The 25,988-nt window shown below is 40.5% G+C and overlaps 1 protein-coding gene across 5 annotated transcripts in view; it reads right to left on the bottom strand.

Moving 5' to 3' along the window:
* The window catches only part of ENOX2 (ecto-NOX disulfide-thiol exchanger 2), a 288,301-nt gene that overhangs the window by 33,144 nt on the left and 229,169 nt on the right, over positions 1–25,988 (bottom strand). For all 5 annotated transcript variants that reach the window (XM_027533373.1, XM_027533371.1, XM_027533372.1 and 2 more), the window contains 5 exons: positions 25,154–25,360; positions 18,154–18,387; positions 15,558–15,770; positions 13,698–13,804; positions 6,352–6,466 (listed from right to left, as the gene is read on the bottom strand). In XM_027533373.1, the coding sequence (XP_027389174.1) occupies positions 6,352–6,466; positions 13,698–13,804; positions 15,558–15,770; positions 18,154–18,387; positions 25,154–25,360 (876 nt within the window). The remainder of the gene's footprint in view (positions 1–6,351; positions 6,467–13,697; positions 13,805–15,557; positions 15,771–18,153; positions 18,388–25,153; positions 25,361–25,988) is intronic.

The raw sequence follows: 25,988 nt of genomic DNA, 5'->3' as shown, positions 1-25,988 counted from the left end.
CCAACTTCACCCAGTCTACTATTTGCTTTCTGGCTAACCAGATTCTGCCGCATACTCCTCAGTAATTCTTATTCCTTCACTTACCTGAAAACCTTTGATCAGGTTTACCATGTCAATTCCTAACTCCTGGTCACTTAACTCAACTTGCTCTGCTAGTTATCCTGTGCTGCAGAGGACTTTTATGGGAAGTTGCAGAGCTGGGCAGTTCTAGTCGATAGAGACTCATGCTGGCCCTTGCTGATGGATCGCTCACCTCTCACTGATTTCTTCCTTCCATACTGCCCAGAGTACTTATTACAGATCTGCTCCTCTCTCCTCATGGTCTCTGTTCCAAGTCATTTCTCTTATCCATAGATGACCAATCTCTTGCTATATGGGCTGCATATATACTTTTAGCTTCATTTATCTTATCTCAGAGGAAGAGGGTTCTCCCCTCTCTAAAGCAAACTTCATTTGAAATCAGATCACTTCACATTACTCTTCTCTAGGATTTCACTTCCATAATTATCCATAAGTACTCTTTCATTCACAAGCATTTTCAACTTCACACTCTCCATGGCCTCCTTCTCTTCTACTGAATGATAAACAACAACTTAACTTTAACTTTGTCATCACTTATAGTCCCCATTTAAAAAGCCTGTATTTACTTTTGCTCAATACCCAACTTCGTGGGCTTTCCTGGTAACAGTCGGTAAAGAATCTGCCTGCAAAGCAGGAGACCTGGATTCAATCTCTGGGTCAGGAAGATCCCCTGGAGGAGGGCATGGCAACCCACTCCAATATTCTTACCTTCAGAATCTCATGGACAGAGGTGCCTGGTGGGCTATGGTCCACAGGGTCGCAAGAGTCGGACATAACTTAATGACTACACCACCACCATTACCAGCTTTGGGACCTGTGGTCTTTGCCCACTTTCTCTCCTTATTGTCATATGTTCTGGCCCCTACCTCTATCACTCTACTAAAATAGCTCTTGCTCAACAGTGTTACCCTTTCTTCTTCATAATATCTGCTAATGTTATTTATTCCTTACTTCTATAAATTCTTCTTGTGGCTTCTATAATCCAAAGCTTTTCTAGTTTTCTTCCAGCTTCTCAGACTGTTCTCTTTCTAAGTCTTCTGCAAATTCCTCTTCCTTTACTTCTTCCTTACTGTGGGTAGTCCTCAAAGTTCTGTATTCAGTCCTTTGCTCTTCTTTCCACTTGTCTTTCACATTCATTTATTTATATCCTCCAGACTTCAGCCAACACCTTTGTACTATCAATACTATCTTCTATTCCTTCTACTTTTTTCAACCCTGATTTGTATACAAATCATTTATGTTTATTTTCTAACTACCTACTGGGCTTCCCTGGTGGCTCAGACAGTAAAGAATCTGCCTGAAATGCAGGAAACTCGGGTTCAATCCCTGGGTCGGGAAGAACCTCTGGAGAAGGGAATGGCAACCCACTCCTGTCTTCTTGCCTGGAGAATTCCATAGACAGAGGAACCTGGCAGGCTGAAGTCCATGGGGAACTGATGCTGATGCTCTAGTACTTTGGCCACCTGATGGAAAGAACTGACTCACTTGAAAAGACCCTGATGCTGGGAAAGATTGAAGGCGGGAGGAGAAGGGGGTGACAGAGGATGAGATGGTTGGATGGAATCACCAACTCAATGGACATGAGTTTGAGCAAACTCTGGGAGATGGTGAAGGACAGGGAAGCCAGCTGTGCTGCAGTCCATGGGGTTGCAAAGAGTTAGATACTACTTAGTGACTGAACAATGACTATGTACTGGCTCAGCAGTAAAGAATCCACCTGCAATGCAGGAGACATAAGAGACGTGAGTTAGATCCCTGGGTTGGGAAGATCCCCTGGAAATCCACTTCAGTATTCTTGCCTGAAAAATCCCTCAGACAGAGGAGCTTGGTGGACTACAGTCTGTGGGGTCACAAAAGGATTGGACAAGACTTAGCGACTGAGAACAGCATGGCAACAACCTACTATCTGAAGCTGATCTCATTATATTCTGCAAAGAAGTCCCATCCATCAGTCCATTTCTATCGGTTCTGCTGTTATGCATTGAATCTCTTCTCCTAAAAAAGATATGTTGCAGCCCTCAGAATGTGACCTTATTTGGAAACAGGATCTTTACAGAAGTAATCAAGTTAAAATGAGGTCATTAGGTCAGGCTTATAGATTTATATGACTGGTGTCTTTATGGAAAGAGGAAATTCAGGCACAGAGACAGACATACACAGGGGAAATACCATGTGAACAGGAAGAGATTGAGCTGATGCATCTTCAAGCCAAGGAATACTGAAGATGGCCAGCAAACCATCAGAAGCTGGAGAAGTATGAAACAGATTTTTCTCAGAGGTCTCAGAAGAAACCAACCCTGCCAGAGCCTTTATCTCAGATTTATAGGCTCCAGAAATGTGAGACAATAAATTTCTGTTGTTTACGCCACTTGGTTTGTGGTACTTGTTATAGCAGCTCTAGCGAACTAATACAGTCACCAACCTTCTATTCTCCCAGGTTAGAAAACCTAGGCTCATTCTGAGTTCTTTCCTTTCTTCATCATCTACATCCAATCTGGCATCCAAGATTTTAGTTTATTTCCCCCCAAATGACTCTTGGCATCTTCAATCTCATACTCTCTGTTTTTTCCTTCTACCATTTTCTCAGTTCCTGTTACCTTCACTAGTCCCAATCTTTATCATTTTATATCTCAATTCCTATAAAAGTCTCTGGCTTATCTTTCTCAATCCAAAATTATCTCCTAAAATATGTAATTCATGTTGGTTTTATCATACAAATGCCATGATTGAGAGACATGCTTATAGTGACATTGCCTACTATACTAAGCTTGGCATTCATGGTCCCCCATGGTTTAGACCCATCTTGCCCACTCAATCGTTTATACCCTTATTACATATCATCTTTATTTCCCTCTTTAAGCTCTACTCCTTTGCCTTTTCCCTCTCTGCATCAAGATGCGTTTTTACTTTTTTTGCCTTTCATCCAAACTTGTTCACTTTCAAGGCCTTAATCAATTTTCACTGATGGCGACTACTCTGGCCCACACTAATATCTCTTGCCCTTGCTGCATTCTAATCAGTATCTTCCAGGTCAGCACCAAGTGGTATTCTTACATTTTATGTGTATTTACATATATTACATCTTTATACCTATCAGCTTTTATGACATAATGCTTGTTAATTAAATGATCAACTCCTAAAGTGAGAATAATGGGATGGATGGAGGAGCCTGGTAGGCTGCAGTCCACAGGGTTGCTAAGAGTCGGACAAGACTGAGCGACTTCACTTTCACTTTTCACTTTCATGCATTGGAGAAGGAAATGGCAACCCACTCCAGTGTTCTTGCCTGGAGAATCCCAGGGACAGAGGAGCCTGGTAGGAGGCTGTCTGTGGGGTCGCATAGAGTTGGACATGACTGAAGCAACTTAGCAGCAGCAGCAGCAGGAGGAGGAGAAAAGGAAGGAGATTGGATGCCAACTGAAGAGAAAACTTTGGCTAGAACAATGGAGAATTAGTCTAAGTCAATGTTTTCTGAATGAACTTCCTGGACCATGATCATAGAAATCATTCAGGATGCTTGATAAAATTTAGATTCCCCAAACTCTATTACAGACCTATTGAATCAGACTCTGCAGCCCAGAAGTCTGAATTTTAAAAGGTTGCCCAATGATTTATATATGTATGTGTGGGTGTGTATATATATATATACACACCCACACACACACACCCCAAATCTGAAAACCAGCAGTTTAAGTGAAGAAAGCAGAAGATACATTCTGAAAGGGAATAGCTATTATGTTTACTGAGTACATGTACTTTCCATCATGGCTAACAATAGAATGAAATAGTTTCACACTATTATGATTTGCTTTGATGTGATTCTCCCTCTTCAACACATTGCTCTGAGCACAGCAGTCCTTTCTTCCATGGCAAGAATATTTCCAGTTCTGAATCACAAATAGAGGTTAGCTAGCATAGAGAATCTCACAGAATAGAAATTTCATGGCACTTCAAGCAAAGGTAACAGACTGCTAGCTTTGACTCATACTTTCATTGGGAAATAAATATAACTAAAAGCGTGCTATAGGCTCCTGAAATTCAAGTTTGGTAGCATGGAGAGGGAGGAAAAAAGCCTTTGAGATCTAGTTGTTTAAGCTTTTAATTGGAGCCAAGCAATAACTAAAACATGCAGCTGATTGAGATAAAAATGGAGGCCCTGCTCATTGGCTCTTACTGAGCAGGATTTCTGCAGTTGAGTACTATAGACATGTGATAACAAAATTAGATACGATCGAGGGGAAGAAAAATGCACAAAAGTCCTTGAATTAAAATGAATTGAAACCTTCTGGGAGAAAAGCTATTTGGTAAGCTCCATTAAGTCTATTGTAGATAGCTTTATTTGACAAAGCAGCATCCTGGCATGTGGAACAGGAAGGAAAATAGCTATAAGATGATCTGTCAGGGAGTTTCCAGTCTCTAAACGAATAAGATTCTGTGCAGTAGCCAATACAGCTTTTAACTCAAAAGAGATATAGAGCAAAATGCAATTATATAACCCTAGTAAGTACATTCAATCTGAATCTCCCATATACCCCTCTCTTCCCCAAATAACTCCTCAAACTCAGCAATTTATCAATTGGATGCTCAAACTTATGGCTGCATTCATTTCAGGGTAACAGTGGATTAACACTGTATACAATACTACACACATTGAGGTAGAGGCAATCCTACAAGTCAAAGATTAATCAGCTATAAAATATCTCAGTTAAACACTTAGATCATTTGAATAGTTCAATTATTATTACATTTTTCAGTTTATTCTGGCTATAAGTTTATAGTATGTGTTTGCAGTTATTAGTTCCCTGTTCTGAAAATGTTACTTATCCACTGATTGTGAAGGGTTTATTTAATATACATGGACACTCATATGTTTAGGGATCTAACATATGGCAAAAATAAAGGAGATTCAGATGTAACAGCTAATGAATGCTTTAAAAACAGTCTGAATGTTGATTTTTTTTTCCTAACAAGTGAAGATTCTGGGATCGCGCAAGTGGCTAAAGCTGCTCACTTCAATATGCAAACACCAATAAATTCTAATTTGCATTGTAATCTATCTGTTTTCTGTCTCTCACACAGACACACAGACATACACATAGTAGGGGCGGTATACTACCATATCTCCAATGTCTAGCACAGTTCTTGGAATGTAATGGCTAATAAAGGAATGAAGGAATTCACTTAACCATTACAAAATCTATATTAAGATGTTTTTTATAATGTATTTCTTATAAACATGGAAGCTGAGGCTCACTGAGGAAGAAGTCCTTCCTAGGTCAAGATAGGCAGAGCTGGGATTAGAACTCCCTGTGCTCTAACTTTAGTCCAGTGTCCTGTCTACTGTTTCTACAGAGTGCTAAGATTATCTAGAATGGTCTACCTGAAGACACTGGTCTTTTAGCTGAGATTTTAGTTTCTCCCATAGCAATCCCCCCTCCAAGACGGTTTGTTATGAAATTGAAGGGTGCTCTTGCTATACTGTTCACCGGGTTTGCCATTTGAGTTCCTCTGGGGACTTATACCATGGCCATCACCTTGCAGTGAGGGCCTGACTAGATTAGGTAAAAGCAAAAACCTTTACCCAGACAGCTGTTTGTAGACCCTTGTTTGGTTTCTGATAAGCCTCCAAGTAACCACAATGGAAAGCAGTGGATAGGCAGACTCATACATTATAGATATTTCTGTTTAGTTTGCAGATTGTTTCTTTAACTCTGTGAGTTTTAAACAGAAATATTTAATTTTATGCAGATACATTTATCAAAAATATCTTTTATGATTTCTATCTTTGGAGATCTTCAACCCAAATTATATAACCAACTCCTACATTTTCCAAAGTTTCTTTTGCTACATATAGATTTTGTCATTTGAATCTTCAATCCATTTGTTATTAATTTTGGTGTAAAGTATAAGTGATGTAGATATCTAATTATTTTTCCTAAAAGTTCGGCTATTTATATGTAAACCATCTTATGGTTTCTACTGTAGAACATATAAATCCAGGTCAAATATAGAACAAAGATGCCTAAATACCCAGTGCTCCTAGGATAAAAAGTTTACTTTTAATGCTGGAAAATTGGGGTAAATTAAGACTACAAAAAGTCCTGTAGCCACATAGTTGACATTCAGCCAGTGTGTACTTATATGGCCTCACAGATTGTTTTTAGCTGGTTCCAGTCTGATGGGTTTGTGCCCATACCTTACCAGTTGTTTTAAAGCATCATCCCTTTCAGTAGGTGTTAGTTAAATAAAGCAAAGCAGAATTTTCTTTACCTGATTCTTCAGTTTCTTTTGTTTCTGTTGTTTCTTCTATTTCATCATCAGACATCTCCATTTCTTCTTCTCGCCTGATTCCCATTAATTCATCATTATGTATGTTGCGAATTTCCTAAGGTTAAAAGGCATGCTTTTTAGGTGGGAAAGCCTTGAAAATGTTGAGGAAATAAACAGAATTAAGGACAAGGGAAAGTGGGGTCTTTTTAAATGGGTAACAACACTTCAGAGTGGTCTTAAGGCAGAGGCAAAGGGGCATGTTGAGGCTGAGGACAGTCTCAATAGACAAAGCAAACTTTGTGCACTCTGCCCTGCATAGGCTCTCCTTCTATAACCAGAGCTCTAGCAGCAGACGATTCTTGTATCCCTCCCATTTTAGACAGTACTGTTGACCGCAAAACACCTTCCATCTCTTACTCACATGGATTTCTGGACTTTCCCTAAAGGTTCTGCCATGTTCACCTTCCCATGTCAAATCCTTTGATTTCACTGCCTTCCATCCTCTTTCCTCTCCCCTTATACTCTTACTCAACACAACTTTTAATCAAACATTTGCAGGTTTAGTAGTTGAGAGTGACAAATGAGCTGTTAGGACTGAACTCCTACCAGATCAACCCTTCCCTGGATAATAACAACAACAAAAAACCAAACCAATTCCCTAACTACTTGATGGCACTAGAGGATGAACAAAAGCAGGTACATTCTGAAGAAGAGTTGACTCTTGGAAGAAGGATGTGGGTCTTCCAGTTTTAAAGGGACTTGTACTTTGAGAGCAGACTACAGCTAGAACCTCACAGGGTGGCTAACTTTTAAACAGAAAATCCACAGGCTTTATATCCTAAAATAGAGAGAGTTCAGGGCACTACTCGACAGCCACTGCAAAGTAAGGATGGGATCCCAGAAAGTAGTCAGCCAAAGAGAGAGGAATCCGAATTCTGTGTATAAAAACTGTTCAAATTCTTCATGATCCCTGAACCATGAAAGCACACAGCAGATTCCAAACTACACAGCTAAGGCGAAAAACTCAGCTGAGATTTGAGTTGCCATCAAAGACAGACAATTTCTAGTTTATATTCAATGAAGTAAATTGACCACTAAAACAAAAGAAAATAAAATCAACAATCTTTAAAAGAATATAAGAGAATCCAAAGACTTAAAAGCAAAATATTCACAATCAGCAGGTAAAACCCTTAATTAATGGACATACCTGCAAGAACTTTCTTTCAGAAACAGTAAAAGCCAGAAGTTAGGGAAACAAGTCTTAAAAGTGCAAAGTGCAAGAAGAAATAAAAAATATCTATTTATTCAGAATTCTACATTCAGAGAAAGATTTTTTAAAGACTAGAGATGACATTTAATATATTTTCAGACAAATGTAAATGTATTTGTCACTCAAAGACTTGCACTAGAAGAAAAGTTGAAGAAAGTTCTTCAGGCTGAAGGGACGTGCTACCGGATGTAAACAGATCCGGTATGAATAACAATGGATGATTGAGATAATATTGGAAAAGTCACTTTTTCAAAAAATTCATGTGTGAGAACTCTATTTTTGAACAGCTTGCAATCATTTAGAGGCCACTTGATGCCTGTCAGGGGCTCCTCTACACTAAGCTGAGAAATCTTTGCCTAGGTTAGCCCCAGTTGGGCCATAATACAGGAAATGTCCAAAGCTGTCTGGTGAAAATTGCCTCCATTTAGGGAGATTATAAATATTTCAAATGGATTTCTTAATAATTAATGCTACAGTTAATCACTACTTCAACTAATATTCTCCTTTCTCCCTTTTCATTCCTTTTATCAGGAAAACATTTCTATATCAAGGTAAGTTTACACTAAATATAAATAAAAGGACCTATTAAAAAGTGAGCTATTCAGTATTATCACTAATAGCTAAGAAGTAATGGGAAAAAAAAAACAGAAAAAAATAGAAATATTAACACAGGATCTTCCATGTGCTGCAGGGGCATTACTTAAAATAGAAGAAAATAATGACTTGCTTGAGAAAAAATGAACTTTAGAGGATTGTGTCAAGAGAGAGATTTACTATGTCTTATTCAAACTCATTGCACAGAGAACAGTAACGGAATTGCTCATTTCTAAGAATTCATTCTATCTCAGGAGGCTGGATTTCAGTTATCAAAGAGCTGTTACTGGAAAGGTGATCACAATGAGGTTTGACACTGGCAAATTCGAATATTGTACAACTTACTTCATCAGGAAAAGTCATGGCTCTCCTAGGTGCCTAACAAAAATGTAGACTGTCAGAGGGTATAAGCAGAGATTAACTTTCAATTCACAGACAAGTTGTCTAACTCTGGGGAAGTTATTGTGCTTCTCTGAAGACTAAATTGTACTCTTTCTAGGGCAATGTCCCAGGGCTGGAAGACCTAACTGATAGCTAAAACATGCCCTGCAGCTGCTCAGCATCTGCAAAGCATCTTTTCTGCTTACAGCTGGGCAAGAAAGTGTAATCTCTTCTTAGAAGTATAAACTGTTCAATAACTAAGTGATACAGCTTATCTAGAGATCTTTCCCAACTTCAAAAAATCCCTAGAAAAATAATGGACCTAAGGGCAAATTTTACCTCAATGCCTCAAAATACTTCAAAAACAAGAATTACCAGTTCCTTAAGCTGATAATGAAAGGGGAAGAAAAACTAAGGAGAAGCTTGCTCTCAGATAGATATTCAGCCAGACAGGCAAAGTGGTGAAGCGTACCACCCTCTAACCACTAGCCAATCCTTCTTAGCTACACAGAAACTAAGGCCCATATCATTACTTTTCTATAAATATAAATAAGCAAAGAGAACAATAGCAGTTATAGGGCACCAGACGACAGTAAACATAGGGACAGCATTCAGTAAATGACACCACCTGTAAGTAAAGTAAATGAGATTTTAATACTTTGAAAACCTTACCATTAAAGCACTTGATATCTAAGATGCCTATTTTCTATATTCTCTGATAGATCAAAAAAGCTCTACTTTTGGAATCAAGCCCTAACGAATACCTTCAGAGTGAAGAACTGAAGGGTGGCATTTACCTAAGGAAGGCACTCTACCTAGTGTGGACACAGGAGCAGGCAGCAGGAGGACTTTGAGTCACTGAAGTGTAGGCAGCAAGAGAAATAGCTGTCTCTTAGATTTGCCCCTTTTCCCATCCTGACTGTTGGATCACTGAAGCCAAATGAGTGGCCAATCCAAGGAATTTACACTTCTTCTAGTGAGTGAAAGTTGCTCAGTCATGCCCGACTCTTTGAGACACCATGGATTGTAGCCCACCAGGCTCCTCTGTCCATGGAATTCTCCAGGCAAGAATACTGGAGTGGTTCACCATTCCCTTCTCCAGGGGATCTTCCCTACCCAGGGTATCAAATCCAGGTTTCCTGCATTGCAGGCAGATTCTTTACCATCTGAGCCACCAGGGAAGCACAAATGAGTGGCAATGGCATGCAAAAACATTTTCCAGAAATTTTCATTTGTAAATGAAATTTACAAAATTTGTAAATGAAATCGACTGGGTCACATCACTGATAGAGTACATCAAAAAAGGTAAGACAGCCCTCCTAAAGTTTTTACACCACTTTGTTGCCCATAGTACACCTGCGATATTTTTATTTAAACAGTGAACTGTTAGTGACTTTTCAAAATGCATTATGATGCTTTTGAGTCTATTCTGTGCTCAGTCGCTCAACTGTGGCCAACTCTTTGTGACCCCATGGACTGTAGCCCACCAGGCTCCTCTGTCCATGGAATTTTCCAGGTAAGAATCCTGGAGTGGGTTGCCATTTCCTTCTCCATGTGGCAACTTTTTGTGGAGCTTAGATATTCACATACTGCTCCACAACGGAGGACAAAGCATTTTCAACATAGAATAAAACAAAAACCCTAGACAGAGGAAAATGCATGAAAAGAATCATCTTGGTACCAACTGACATTTTTGATTTATCATAAAGTAGGCAAATCATAAATCAGTGAACATTAATTATCTAACTATATAGTTTCTAAGAAATTTATGTGGACTTAAATTCATCTTACTCATGTTTTTTGACAGGAATGTAACTATAAGAAAAGCAAAGTTCCTTATGAATTGCATTACAAAATTGTACTTACCCAGACTTTGAACATTAATAGTAGTGGCAAAAGGGCAGATGAGAGGGAGATAACTCCTATGCATATGTAGAAATTTGATTCTGAGATATCGTTCAAGCCAATCAACCAAAGCACAAACACAGGCTCTTAATCAATGTCTATTGTATGCTACATAATGGAAATACAAATTTGGTTGATCCAAATTTTGTTGGTATGTGGTTTGATAGCTGAAAGCAAAAGCTAGTGTTAGTGCAAATGGGTCCTAAAACGAGGGTATGCAGATGACTTGAACATTTATCTGCAACCAGGTCTTCAGAGTTTGGAATGATTTTAGCAATCACAGTATTTCACTTCACGAGGATGCTATTAATAGTATGTAATCACCATGTCCCTTTTCTCTGGTCCAGTGATATAAAATCTCACATCAGGGAGAATGCAAGGGAGTATCTTCCAGTGCCTACCACTATGGCTCTAGCTTCTTATATATTAATACCACCCAACTTGTAATGTAGGCCAAGATCTCAGTAAGAGAAATACACAGGTTTTCAATGATTTCATAGAAAAAGGGTTCCCACAACACTCAGAACTGTCAGTAAAGTCACTGAAGATGCTAACTTTTATTAAGGGGAGGGACTTCAGCCTTCTCTTATTTTATTACCTTTTCAAATTATATCAGCAGAAGCCTCACACACATAAATCAGGAAAGTAAACCAATGAAAAAGACTCATTATCAAACTAGTCTGCCTGGTAGATGCTGCCAGAGTGAGTGCCTTAGCTCCCTGAAAGTGGGGACTTTTTCTTCTTACTCTGTACCTTCTCTCACTAGAGTGAGACAGTGTTGGCTGCTGGAAGGAGGATGACAATGAGACAAAGAACAGGCACTCTGTGACATGAGGAGGTCACCCGCTGGTTTATTCCCCAAGGCAACTGGTAGAAAAGGTTCAGACTCTTCTACCTTGATGAAACCCCTAGCTTAGGAGTTGTAGCTTTGATGCCTACATCAAGAAAAAGCCAGTTTAGTTGATTAAGTCACTGAGATGCTCTGATTCTCTGTGGGGTTCTAAGAGGCAGCCCTGATTTAAGAGGACAGTTCTGTCACTTTCTACAGGATACTGCCTTCTAGTCCTCAGCATTGCCTGTCATCAAGTGAAAGTACACAGAGGTGAAAACAAATGTAATGCCATGATTTAAAAAGGCACCAATATAAAGCAGAAGAAATCTTTTAGGTTTAGGGAATACAATGCTAGAGCAAGGCCATGAGCTATGTTCCACTGTCAGTAGTTTTACTTATAAAGATTGCAGTATTCAAGGTAGACCTTAATTTAGTCCAATCCAACAGGCAGGAAGCATTTTTCTAGGTTTTTACAAAGTCTACAAGGCACGTCACCAAACATGTAGTAAGTCATGCTGGCCGTGTCCTTATCACTGTGTTAAGCAAGCTCTGCTGCAATACTAGGTGACAGGGTGTGTAACTCTCAGCTCTCCACAGCCCCAGAGAAGTGGCCAGCTCACTAGCATAGCTCAGTTTATTGAAGAGGTAACTAAACTCAAGCATATGGCCACCAGGGGCTTCCCAGGTGGTTCAGTGGTAAAGATTCTGCCTGTCAATGCAGGAAACATAAGAGATGAGGGTTCAATCCCTTAGTCAGGAAGATCCCCTGGAGAAGGAAATGGCAACCCACTCCAATATTCTTATCTGGAAAATTCCATGGACAGAGGAGCCTGGCGGGCTATGGTTCATGGGGTCACAAAGAGTCAGACATGACTGAGAGACTGCACATGCATGCATGCATATAGCCACCAGATATGTGGGCTTGCTATAACTACAGAGAGCCTTGATGAATAGTATTAATGGAGACCATTTTTGCAAATTTGTTTACGAAAGGGTTGTGGGCTAGGTGAGTCAGTGCTCCAACAAGAGGCGCCACTCCTATGAAAAAGGAAATAGTGTATAGGGTAGGGTTTTCTGTAATGGGCGGGGCACTTCAGACAGCCTGTTCCAACCCCTAAAAAGGATACGCAGGTATGTGTTCCGAAGGGAAGGTAGAGACTAGTATGGCTTTTCTGCAACGGGAAGACATACTGAGCATTTTTCTCTCAATTTTTATTTTTATGAATTATTTCAACCAAAGATTTTGGCTACTTGAAATTTAGGTGCTAAACTCCAACCCTCCCCTTGGTCACTTTTTAAAAACTTTTTAGCTCACTGAGGACAAAGACCACCTTATTCTGCATTGCCTGTCATACTACCTGAGACAGAGAATGTGTTCAGTACACATTTGAATTGAAATGTTGAATTTTGTTTGTTGGGCTCCACAACATGAGGTAGCTCTAGCATTCTAAAACCATTTTGTGCTACAGTAAGACAATCACTTCCTTTTTTGACCCTAATTATCATTTTTTATACAATTACAAACTTTCTGGATTTGTATGACTCTAGCCCTGGGTGTTCTTTGGAAGGAATGATGCTAAAGCTGAAACTCCAGTACTTTGGACACCTCACGGGAAGAGTTGACTCATTGGAAAAGACTCTGATGCTGGGAGGGATTGGGGGCAGGAGGAGAAGGGGACGACAGAGGATGAGATGGCTGGATGGCATCACCAACTCGATGGACGTGAGTTTGAGCGAACTCCAGGAGATGGTGATGGACAGGGAGGCCTGCCGTGCTGCGATTCATGGGGTCACAAAGAGTTGGACACGACTGAGCACAAGTCGTGTCATTTGAGCACAAGCAGAGAGGTGTGTGTCCATCTTAATTTGAAATCAGAGTCCTCTGTTACCTTTAAAGCTGCCACCTATAATGATGGCTGAGCAGGTTTGATAAAAGAAGCTCAGAAATTTCAGTGCTCCAATGTACCACCAGGCAGCTTTTAGCTTTAATTGTCAAGATGCTCTAATAAATGTAAGACAGCCCTAATATCACTACCACTAGACACACAGGTCAGTAATTATTGTTGTACCCAAGACTAGCTAGCTTAGAGAAGTAAACTTTTAATTATTGCAGCTACATTTTCACTACTAAGGTTTCCATCCAGAAGAATGCATTCAAGACAACACGTGCACATTTATTACCTTTTGGCAGCAGGCGGTCAGGACACAGCGACAGGCTACAGAACTTGTCTCGGTATTTCATTAGGGGCTTGTTGTGGCCAGGGGAGCTTGGCACTATTTAATTCTAGCTAAACTCCAAATCAATAACTTGTTAAAGAAAGAAACTGTCCCCCTGAGGGGCTACCAGAGTAAAAAGTTACTAACCTCAGCTTGTTTGCACCAAACGCTGATGTTTTTACGCTGGGCTTTTGTGAAGTGGTCCCAAGCCTTTTGTTTGGAGGCGGAATGGTAGACGGCTACTATCTGCTCAACTGCAGCGTCAGATCAACAGTTGAATCAGCCAGAGTATCACCCAGGGATGGCAAAAGCGAGGAGAAAAGAAATAAGAGAAGCATCAGCTTGGTGTGTCTCCTACGACACTACTTGACTAGAGTTGTGCTTAAGAAAAAAAAAAAAAAAGGCTACGTGTGTTGGGGTACCATGAGTTTAAAGAGGACTCAAAGGCAAAGATATCAGTATACATCAGTAGAACTCTAGAAGATTTGGGGTGAAAGGGTGAATAAAGCTTTAATACAGGCAGTGTGTATTCATTCAGGCAGGAGTCATGGTGAATGTGGTTTAGCGCTACTGACCCAGTACAGCATGAGAGCAAGCAGTGAACTATACCAACTCCTTGTGACCATTGGTTTCTTTCATAAACTAGCCCTTCAGAATGAGCCTGAATGCTGCATTTCAATGGACTCTATCCTCTTACTATTCTGAGGTATGTCTAACCAGAAGCAACAAATCAAAACCTAAAGTGGATGGGACCTATTTTAAGTCTACTTAGATAGGCTTGTTGGCTGGAGAAATACAAGTATTATGTAAGAATACTGTGTAAGTGCAGTCCTACAAAATATTTTTCAGGGTCACTTAAAATGTCAAATGAGGAAATGTGTACAAATATTCCAGGGCTTTATTGCAATTGGTTCAAGAGAGGGAAAACAGTCATGACTATTTTTCTGGGAAAAGAGAAGGACAAGATCCTCTGCCTGGCTGGGTGTTCACAGTAAGAAAATTCAGAGGTATTATTTCTTTCTTTGCAGCCCTATTGTTAGCTTGTTTACTAATGATTTAAGGACTTACATTCCCATGAGGCTTGCTACTCTCTTTTCCCATTTATTCTGAAGTCTAAAAAACATATGCTTTCTCCTCCCAGATTCTATGACCATAGGACTTTCAGAATAAAAATGGAAAATGAAACAACTCCTCCTTAATCCTGTTTATGTGTAAGTCAAGTATGGGAAGTCAAATATGAGAAGACTAGGCCATGATTGTTTAAAACCAAAGTCATAAAACCGTACCCTCATTCCTAATGTGAATACAGCTTCTCAGTCAAAAGAGAAGAGTGCATAGTTTTATAATATGGGGAACTAAAACCATTATTTGAGAGTTTTTCTGCCCTGTCTCATTTAAGAGACCTTAGATGGGTTTGGTGTGGTACTAATTTTTGAAAATGGCTATTTCAGTGGCTTCCCAGGATGTCCTGACATCAGTAAAGGAAATGTCAAAGGAAACTAAAGATAAAAGGTAGAAGTAGCAAATTTGGCTTTTATTCAATTACCTCAGAAAGTATAATTACAATTTATCCCTAAAATGGAGTACCTGAAAAGCATATTACACAATAATAATGAGGCAAATCTGAAGCTAAGAAGCTTACAAATCCTGATGCTACATCCTAACTTCAGCAGTGAAATTCTGAGTTTTCCACTGGAGCCTGAGGCTGCTTGTAACTTACTTTGAGAACCAGGGAAAGTAAAAGCACAAGCCTATTGTCTAAGTATCAGTGTTTCTAAGGAGCTGAAGTAGATACTCCAGAGAAAATGAACATGGGAAGTGTACATATGATTCCTGTGAAACTGGAGCTTGGGCATTTGGCAATATAAGGAGAGCACAAGGCAGTGATGAAGAGGGCAGGGCTTCTTGACACAGGATGGCTCTCAAGGCCTGGTTCCTGTCTAGAGAGAGCAGTGCCTAAGAGAAGTGCCCTCTCATCCTTCCAGTAGAACTATGACTTCCACTCACATTGAATGAGAATCCCAGAAAGGGCCTGCTTGAACTTCTCCTTTGCTTCCTCCATGTCTTTCTCATGGGCAGCTTTCTCGTTCACCAGGCGACGGACGTGGCTGTTGGCCGACTGGATCATGGAGTAGAAGTTATTGGCACTGCGACGGTTTACCTCTCCTCGCTCAATCCAGGTGAGCAAGGTCTGCACAGCTTCTGAGAATTTGGAATCATCTGGAAAAAGAGGATTGATTTTTAGAGACATCGAATGTAACCAAATCTCCATCTATTTTCCCAACACACTGGCAAGGAGGCCACCATGGCTTTTTGGTGACAGTTGTAAAATGAGTCGCTGAGGGCAAGGAGCCATGCATACACGTGCGTGAACACACAGGCAGCCAGCAGGCGGATATACTGACAGAATGAAAGATTCCAAAACTAGTAAGATTGGTTGTAGTTAGTCTATGAAGAGTTTTCAGAACAAGAGTGTCTCTTCTTTCCTTAAACAAAGATTTCTTCATTGATATAGTTTTCACATATTGCAGTTTTTAATGCCTCTGTATGCATGTGTGTACTGTATAAATTAGTGGTGAGAGAACTTCAGAATTCCAACAATCTTATTTTTTAAGAAGCAATAAGAAAACTTGAGTCTTGAGTTTAACTTGAATTTGATGGTAACTTTATCCTGGATCCATGGAATCCATTGGATGGAGGCTTAAGAAAGAGTTAAATGGCTATTCTTTAGGTATAAACACTTATGTCTGACCTTTTTTAACATCACTCCTGCATCCAATCCTCAGCCCCAGGCCTTCCACTCAGTCCCAGTCACAATCTATTTTGATGTAATTTGTTCTATTTCAACATTTCTCCATATCCTGTTTCTCTTGCCTGAGGATACGTCCAAGTGGATTTCTACAGCTAGTTAAGAGTCACTCTCTGATGTTAAAATAGTAGCACTGCTCTTCCAAAGCCTCTGATTCAGCTTTCTGACATACCACTTACACATTCTGCTGTTAAAGGCTCCCGATAAGGAGAGTCCATTAGCATCCCATTGAAAGCCCACTGTAGGACTCTACATAGCTCCTGTCCAGGAACCCTTACATCCAGAGGAACCATCTCTTACCATAATGTGAACTTCTTGCCACTTGCATTTTTTAGTGCAGATATGTAATGGGAAGTCAGCCTTACCATTAGAGCAGCTTTTCATTTCCTTACTTATGTACTGGTCTTTATGTTGATGCTCAGTTTTTAAAAAATAATTGGCATATACTTGATGCATCAATGCTCACTTTTTGCATGAGGTCCATACAACGAGCAAATTCATTTTGTTAAGAAAAGTTCAAAGTGAGCTGTTTGGTCTTATGGAAGTAGGTAAATCTTGGACCTGGTGTCTGCTTTCAGCCTTTCCAGCTTTTCTAACCAACCCATTACTTCTGTGCCTCTACTTTTGACTCTGTTTTCTGCTTTTCTCTTACAGGAAGACAAATCAATCCAAACAAAGGATTTCTGTAATGTGTGGAGCCCTTAGGCTAAATGGTGCAAACAAATTTTGTGAATGAGACCTATTTGCAAAGTGGAATTAACAGCATCTTGCTAAGCCTAGAGCACAAGAATCAGGGAAAATTTATACTGTTAGAGCAGTGCTGGTGTCATCAGTAAGATCGATGGGACACTAGCGCTCATCCAATAAAATCAACCATATGAAAAAACTGGATTTGAGCTAACACAAGAGACTAGGCAGGGCAATTAAGATTAAATTAGCGAAATGGCTCTGAGAGTCAAGCAAAGGGAACAGGAATCAAAACTAAAGGGAAAGCAGTTTGATTTACCAATGTCTAAAAGTCTCTATAGTTACTGTGTGAAATAAATTGACCATTTTGTGATTCAAGAAATTCTTTTATTTGGTGGTAGCTAAAGTGAAAGTAAAAGTGAAGTCGCTCAGTTGTGTCCGACTCTTTGCGACCCACAAACTGTAGTCTACCAAGCTCCTCCGTCCATGGGATTCTCCAAGCAAGAATACTGGAGTGGGTTGTTATTTCCTTTTCCAGGGGATCTTCCCGACCCAGAGATTGAACCCAGGTCTCCCACATTGCAAGCAGACACTTTAACCTCTGTGCCACCAGGGTAATCTAAGGACATACACTGTCCTTAGATGCATGGCCCTCCAATTTTCATCTATAAAATGGAATTTTACCAGAGTTTCCTGAGGTCACGACAAGTTCTACCATCTTGATTTATTCTGATTTAGAATTCAAAGCTAACTTGCTATCCACAAGGAAAGGGGGTGGGGGTGCTTACAGGTCTCCAGTCATGGATCACAGCTAAAATTCTCTGATGTGGAAAAGTGGGAAAAACCTGTTTCTTCCTAATCACCTGATGTATGGAGAGAAAAAGTAACATCACTTGAAACAGTGAAGGATCAGAGACACAAGTGGGAGGGACAGATTCTTTGGCTCTTGAATTACTGGGTACACCTCTCTATCTGCAAGGCTTCAACACAAGAAATGCCTAGAATCTGTCAGTGGGAAATTCGAGGATAACTGCCAACAATACAAAGACATTTATTAAATTTCTCCAAAGAAGAGAGCTAATCACCAAGCTCAAATGTTTCACTTACCTTTTAGTTTTTCAGCAACAATGCTGCATTCATGGTCAGAATAGTGGACCACTGGAGGTGGGGATGGTGGGCGCAACCTTTCCTCTTCCATCCTTCTGCGGTGGCGTTCCTCTCTTGCTAGCATCCGTTGTTTGCATTCCCACTCATACAGATCATCTCGAGCCTGTGCAAAATCAACGTGAAGCCGGCCTGTGTCTTTTTTGTCAGTGCTAGAGCCCAGGCGAATGCGGTAACCTAAGTGCACAAGAGGGAGAGAGAGGAGCACAAGAGCAGCCCAGTGAGTGAGTGGCTTTCCAAGTTGCGTCCTTCAAATGCAATCGCAGTGGTTTCAGTTGGCCACATAACTCCAAATTCTCTCCCCAGTACTACAAGGGGAACACTACCCGCTTGGATTATACTCTCTGTCTCTGATAAAAGTTTATTATTTCATAGTTGGCGTCTGTGCTCAGTCGTGTCTCTTTGCGAGTCTATTGACTGTAACCCGCCAGGTTCCTCTGTCCATGAGATTTCCCAGGCAAGAATACTGGAGTGGGTTGCCATACTCACCTCCAGGCTCTTCCCAACCCAGGGATCGAACCCGGGTCTCCTGCATTGCAGGCAGATTCTTTACCCACTGAGCCACCTGGGAAGCCACATAAAATATAATATAGTCCAAGATTGCTCCATCTGCCACTTTATTTGTGACAGAGGGAGGCTCTGTGGGTAACAGTATCAAGAATAAGCCTTATATGGCACCATGGGCTGGGAAGAATGAAAAAGCTGGCTTCAAACTCTACTGTCTTTGGATAACTTCAACAGTGTCAGTCATACCACCAAAAAAACTTGATAAAATTTCAATGTATCAGGTTGACATTTCAATCCCCCATATTGTTTCCTAGACATAGTTGGTGATTCATAACCATTTGAGGGAGTGGGGTGGGAGGGTGCAGAATAGAAATGATGGAAAGTGGTATATTATCCAGCCGACATATAATTTGGAATCCTTACCCAAAAAAAGAGGTAGTGTGTTTATACTGGGCTTCCCTGGTGGCTCAGCAGTAAAGAATCTGCCTGCAATGCAGGAGACCGGGGTTCGATCCCTGGGTCAGGAAGACCCTCTGGAGGAGAAAATGGCAACCCACTCTAGTATTCTTGCCTGGGAAATCCCATGGACAGACAACCCTGGAGAGCTACAGACCATAGGGTCACAAAGAGTCAGACACGACTGAAGCAACTTAGCACGTGCATGCTTATAGTATACTGGTATGGGACTGGGATTCATAAAACCAGGATTCAAGTCCCCACCTCCATTTTTGGTCGCAGCTTTAGCACCCAAGTTAAATCTCTCAACAAAAAAAACTTTTTTAAATTACTGTTTTTATTAGCCTTTTAAGTTTCAAAAGCTTAGCTAGGTGCTTCCACACACATTTATCTCATTTCATTCTCAGCACAAGCTTGCAGAGTAACTCCTGCCTTAAACCACTAAAAATATGGACAAAATATATGAAACAATGGTTTTTAAGACTCTGGACATTAGGTATTGAAGACAGAGATCACTAAGAGACAAGAACCAAATGAAGTGATTACTGCGATTTCCCCAGCGTATTGCCTGGAGACAGAGGGGAACGCTCCAGCCCCTTTTCTAAGGGATTTTTGTTTGTTTAAATTTCTTTCTTTTACGATGTGGGAGAACAGCCATCCAATTCAGGCATTTTCTAGCACTTTTAAACTTTCAAGGAGCAGGTTCAAATTTAAAGGGAAAAATTAGTTGTTTTCACATCGGTGATTGCAATCTTCTTTCCTTTGGCAGCCATCAGAATGTTTCCAGGTGGCTGTTACCAGAGAGCTGATTTCAGTGTTTAGATGGATGCCTCCTGAGCAGCATGTCGTCTTTTATGTACAACTGTTCAGGGCTTTTCAAGCCCTTTAAGTTCTTATTAAAATAGTCTATTGTGGAATGCTCTGTTATCATTGCTAAGTGCTGTTAAATCTCCAGGAGTTGGATTTTACAGCACTTAGCAAATGTAAAAAGAGCATTCTACATCTGCCTCCTCACTTCTCCTGTGTTACCAGCCTACTTTTTCCAACACTCATTACTTTTTCTTTGGCCTATTGCAATAGGTCGGAGAAGGCAATGGCACCCTACTCCAGTACTCTTGCCTGGAAAATCCCATGGACGGAGGAGCCTGGTATGCTGCAGTCCATGGGGTCACACAGAGTTGGACACGACTGAAGCAACTTAGCAGGAGCAGTTAGATACTAACTGGTGCTCAATGATTCTTTGATAAATGAATGTAAGACTTCACGCTAACCTTAGATTCATTAAGGGGAAGAACTAGGTTTTACCTGTTTTCTATCCTGCACAACATTTAGCACAATAGCTTACACAAAGAGACGTCCAACAAGTGCCTGTTACATGAATGAAGATTCTGTAGCACTTGGACCCAATTCTTCCAAACTGTTAACCCTTAGGCAAGGAAGTAGTTAATGGTTCTATGCCCTTTCCAATTACTTCATCTTCTGCCTTCAGTTTTATCTGTCCACTGCCCCATAATGAATAATAATTCAAGTTAAGTAAAAGATTGACCATGAAACTTTATCTTGAAACCACCCTAAAAAGCAAAGGGCTTCATTTTATAATATTTAAGAGTTGTTGTTCAGTTGCTCAGTTATGTCCAACTCTTTGCCACCCCATGGACTACAGCCCACCAGGCTACCCTGTCCTTCACTATCTCCTAGAGTTTGCTCAGATTCATGTCCACTGAGTCGGTGATGCTATCCAGCCATCTTATCCTCTGTCACACCCTTCTCTTCTTGCCTTCAATCTTTGCTAGCATCAGGATCTTTTCCAATGAGTTGGCTCTTCACATCAGGTGACCAAAGTATTGGAGCTTCCAGTTCCAATCACCTCAGTCTCCTCACCAGAAACAAGTGACTTTATGCAGACTAGTTCTTACTATCTCCACTCCAACTACCACAGTATATAAGCCACTATCAGTTCTGGATTAGACTGATACTATAGTTAGCTACCTAACCACCAGTCACCAGCATTCTCCATACCCTTCAGTCCATCCTTTACATCAATCTATCACTTTAGAAGTGATATTTCTAAAATGTATACCGGATCATGTCACTCTATCCTTAAAAATCCCTCAATGGCTTCCTGTTGTACCCAGAATAATAAACTTTACTACAGGCATACCTTGGAGATATTTTAGATTCAGTTCCAGGCTACCACCATGAAGTGAACATCACAATAAAGTGAGTGATACATAATTTTTGATTTCCCAGTGCCTATAGAAGTTATGCTTACACTGCACTATAGTCTAAGAAGTGTGCAATAGTATTATGCCTAAAAATGTAAATAACCTAATTACAATACTTTATTGCTAAAAAATGCCAGCCATCATCTGAGCCTTCTGTGAGTTGTAATTTTTTTGCTGGTGGAGGGTCTCGCCTTGACGTTGATGGCTGCTGACTGACCAAGGTGGTGGTTTCTGAAGGTTGACGTGGCTGTGGCAGTTTCTTAAAATTTAAAACAATAATGACGTTTGCTTCATCCATTCTCAGTAGCATGCAGTGCTGTCTGATAGAATTTTACTCACAGTAGAACTTCTTTCAAAGTTGGAGCCAATCCTCTCAAACCCTGCCGCTGGTTTAAACAACTAAGTTTGTGTAATATTCTAAATCTTCTGTTGTCATTTCAACAGTCTCCATAGCATCTTTACCAGGAGTAGATTCTATGTCATGAAACCACTTTCTGTGCACATCTCTAAGAAGCAACTCCTCACCCATTACAGTTTTATCATTAAGATTAGAGTAATTCAGTCACATCTTCAGGCTCCAGTTCTAATTCTAGTTCTCTTGCTATTTCCACCACATCTGCAGTTACTTCTTCCACCAAGGTCTTGAGCCCCTTAGAGTCATCCTTGAGGGTTAGAATCAACTTCTTCCCAACTCCTGGGAATGTTGGTATTTGACCTCTTCCCATCACAAATGTTCTTAATGGCATCTAGAATGGTGAGTCTTTTCTAGAAGGTTTTCAATTGACTGTTCCCAGATCCATCAGAGGAATCACTATCTATGGTAGCTATAACCTTATTCATTGTATTTCTTAAATAATAACACTGGAAAACTGAAATGACTCTGATCCATGGGCTACAGAGAATGGCTGCTGTGTTAGCAGGCATGAAAACATTAACAGCCATCAGAGCTCTTGCATGACCAGATGCACTGTCAATGAGCAGTAACATTTTGAAAGGAATCTTTTCTTTTTCTCTGACCAGTCAGTCTGAGTAGTGGGCTTAAACTATTCAGTAAACCATGTTGCTAAACAGACGTGCTGTCATCTAGGCTTTGTTGTTCCATTTATAGAGCACAGGAAGAGTAGAATTAGCATAATTCTTAAGGGACCTAGGAGTTTCAGAATGGTAAATGAGAATTTGCTTCACTTGAAAGTTGCCAGCTGCATTAGCCCATAACAAGAGAGCCAGTCTGTCCTCTGAAGCTTTGAACACAGGCATTGAGCTCTCCTCTCTAGCTGTGAAATTCCTACATGTCATCTTCTTCCAATAGATGGCTGTTTCATCTCCATTGAAAATCTGTCGCTTACTGTAGTCACCTTCATTAATGATTTTTGCTCGATCTTCTGGATAACTTGCTGTAGCTTGTACATCAGCCCTTGCTGCTTCTCTGTGCAGTTTTATGTGATGGAGATGGCTCCTTTCTTTAAACCTTATGAATCAACTTCTGCTGGCTTCAAGTTTTTCTTCTACAGCTTCCTCACTTCTCTCAGCCTCCACAGGATTGAAGAGAATTAGGACCTTGCTCTGGGCTAGGCGTTGGCTTAAGGGAATGTCACGGCTGGTCTGATCTATCCAGACAAAACTCTTCATATCAGCAACAAATCTGTTTCACTTTCTTATCACTTGTGTGTTCACTGACGTAGTACTTTCAATTTCCTTTAAGAACTTTACCTTTCATACACAACTTGGCTAACTGTTTGGGATGAGAAGTTTAGCTTTTCACCTATCCGAGTTTTCAACATGCGTTCCTCACTAAGCTTAATCACTTCTAACTTTTGATTTAAAGTGAGAGACTCTTCCTTTCACTTGAACACATAGAGGCCATTGTAGGGTTATTAACTGGTCTAATTTCAATATTGTTGTATCTCAGGAAATAGGGAGGCCCAAGGAGAGGGAGAGAGATTGGAGAACAACCAGTCAGAACACACACATTTATCAGTTAGGATCGCCATCTTACTGGGGTACATCTTATATGTGGCACCCAAAAACAATGACAATAATAATATCAAAGATCACAGATTATCAAAACAAATAATGAAAAAGTTTTAAATTTTCCAAGAATTACAAAAATGTAACACAGAGACACGAAATGACCAAATGCTGTTGGGAAAATGGCTTTGACAGACTTGCTCAATGCAGGGTTACCACAAAACTTCAATTTGTAAAAAACACAGTATCTGCAAAGCACAATAATACAAAGTGTGATAAAATGAGGTATGCTGGTAAAGATTAAAGGCCCAACACAGTTTTCTTGTGTTTACTTCTCAGACTTCATTTCCTGTCGCTGCTTCTCCTTCATTTAATGGGCTCCAATCATGCTCACCTTCTCTCCTCTGCTTATACACACCAAGTCCATTTTCATCTCAGGGTCTTTGACTTGCTCTTCCTTATTTTGGAACGCTCTTCCCACAGGTGTTTGCATGGCAATCTCCTTCATATTGTTCAAATCTCAATTCAAATGTCAGAGAATGCTTGTTTTCCTAGCAACCCCAGGTGTGTTAGCTGTTTTTATCTTCTTCTTAGCATTTATTGGTACCTGATATGTTTTGTTTATATGTATCATATTTTGCCATCTTCAGAGTGTAATATTCTTGATGGCAAGATGTGCCTCGGTCTTTGCCATCTCCTCGGCCATCTAGCATTCTATCAGCCAATTAATATTTGATAACTAGCTGACTTCCATAGTTACTGTTGAACATCTACTTTGGTACCAGGGTTATGTGCTAGATGCTGGGGTTTTAAAGTTATGGAAGACATAGTCTTTCCCCTAAGGAGTTCATGCTTTGTTGCAGGAGACAGAAGTGGAGAGAGAAAGTTCTCATGTGGTATTACAGGTGTCTGTCAGGAGGAAGAACCAGGTGTGGGGGAAGCTCTGAGGAAGGGGTGCCCAAACCAGCCTGGTGCAGAGTGGGGAGAGAGGTCAGGGAAGGCTTTCCAGAAGAGGTTGTGATTGAGCTGGAGCTCTGGACTATGAAGATGTATGTATGGTGGGTGGGGTGGGAAATGTAATTCTAGTCAGAGGAAAAGGCAAAAAACACCATTCTGGGAACTAGAATTAGTTTAGTGTGTGGTTAGGACATAGTATGGAAAGGAAGGATTAGGAGTTAATGGTGACAGGAAAAACAGATAATCAAGGCCTTTAATGTTACAAGTAAGGAGTTTTGGAGTTATCCCATGGCAACTGGGGCTTCTCCAGTGGCTCAGTGATAAAGAATCTACCTGCAATGCAGGAGACACAGGAGATGGGGATTCAATCCCCAGGTTGGGAAGATCCCCTGGAGGATGGCATGGTTACCCACTCCAGTATTCTTGCCTGGAGAAATCCCATGGACAGAGGAGTCTGGTGGGCTATAGTCCATGGGGTCCTAAAAAGTTGGACCTGACTGAAGTGACTGAACATGGCAACTGGCACTACATGGGAACTTTAAAGGAACATACTGGGCTGTAACATACATTTTTCATCTATGAAGGTAGGGGTTGCCATTAAGCCCAATCACCTGGGTTCGATCCCTGAGTTGGGAAGATCCCCTGGAGAAGCAAAAGGCTACCCACTCCAGTATTCTGGCCTGGATAGTCCATGGAGTCGCAAAGAGCTGGGCACGACTGAGCAACTGTCACTTGCACTTTTTCACTTTAGCTGCCACAGATGCAAACACACTGATCCCCAGTCTCTGTGTCATACCTGGTGGGCACAGTCCTCATGACTAAACACCTACCAGAAAGATAAAGGGCTTTATCCACCATGTACTCCTCAGCAAAGCGAATGTGACAGAAATTTTTTTTGCTCTTCCGAATAGCAATGATCTCTCCACACTGCTCAAATACCTCCACGATGATCTGCTCTGTCCCATTTTCAGGCAGGCCGCCCACAAATACTGTTTTGCATCCTGGTGGTCGTTCTCGGGTTGCAGGAGGTGGAAGATCTAAGTGTAAGTGCAAAAGCATTTGAAATTAAAATGTTTGCTTGGGACAGACCTCTTAGAAACTTAACATGTCCCAGAGATAACCCTACTGTCCCCATCACACTTTTGCTTTCGAGTCCCAGAAGCATGTGGCCTCTAAGATGCTCATCTCGGTTTCATAGCAAATTGGTTGCATGAACCTGAGATTTATGTTATTCAATGATTTGGTGACTATGATATATATATATATATATATATATATAGGAAAAGACTCAGCCCCATCAGCCCCGTCATATGTTCTTTGATTTTGTTCTTTACTTTTGTTGTGACAACCCAGTCCAATTTTCAGTCATTTTCCTAAAGAAGACAGTTAGTGGAAAGACATCCCACTGGGTTTAAACTCTTATTTTAGGGAATTCTTAGAACCTGGGTCCTTGAGACAAGGATTTGTTTGTAAAGTTTGTGGTCATTGTATTCTGTTCATGTTTACTGAAAGAACTGTTTTGGGGTGAATTTGACAGTAAAGAGGTGAACAGTTACAAAAATATTTCAAGCCATCGGAATAATTGGCTTGACAGAGTCAACCAGTGTACAGACCATCCTTTTCAGGTTTTTTGTTTTCTGATTCCAGTAAACTCTTCCTCTGATT

The sequence above is a fragment of the Bos indicus x Bos taurus genome, chromosome X, assembly GCF_003369695.1.
Source record: "Bos indicus x Bos taurus breed Angus x Brahman F1 hybrid chromosome X, Bos_hybrid_MaternalHap_v2.0, whole genome shotgun sequence".
In the NCBI taxonomy this organism is placed as follows: Eukaryota; Metazoa; Chordata; class Mammalia; order Artiodactyla; family Bovidae; genus Bos; species Bos indicus x Bos taurus.
This window is presented reverse-complemented; position numbering and strand designations above follow the sequence as displayed.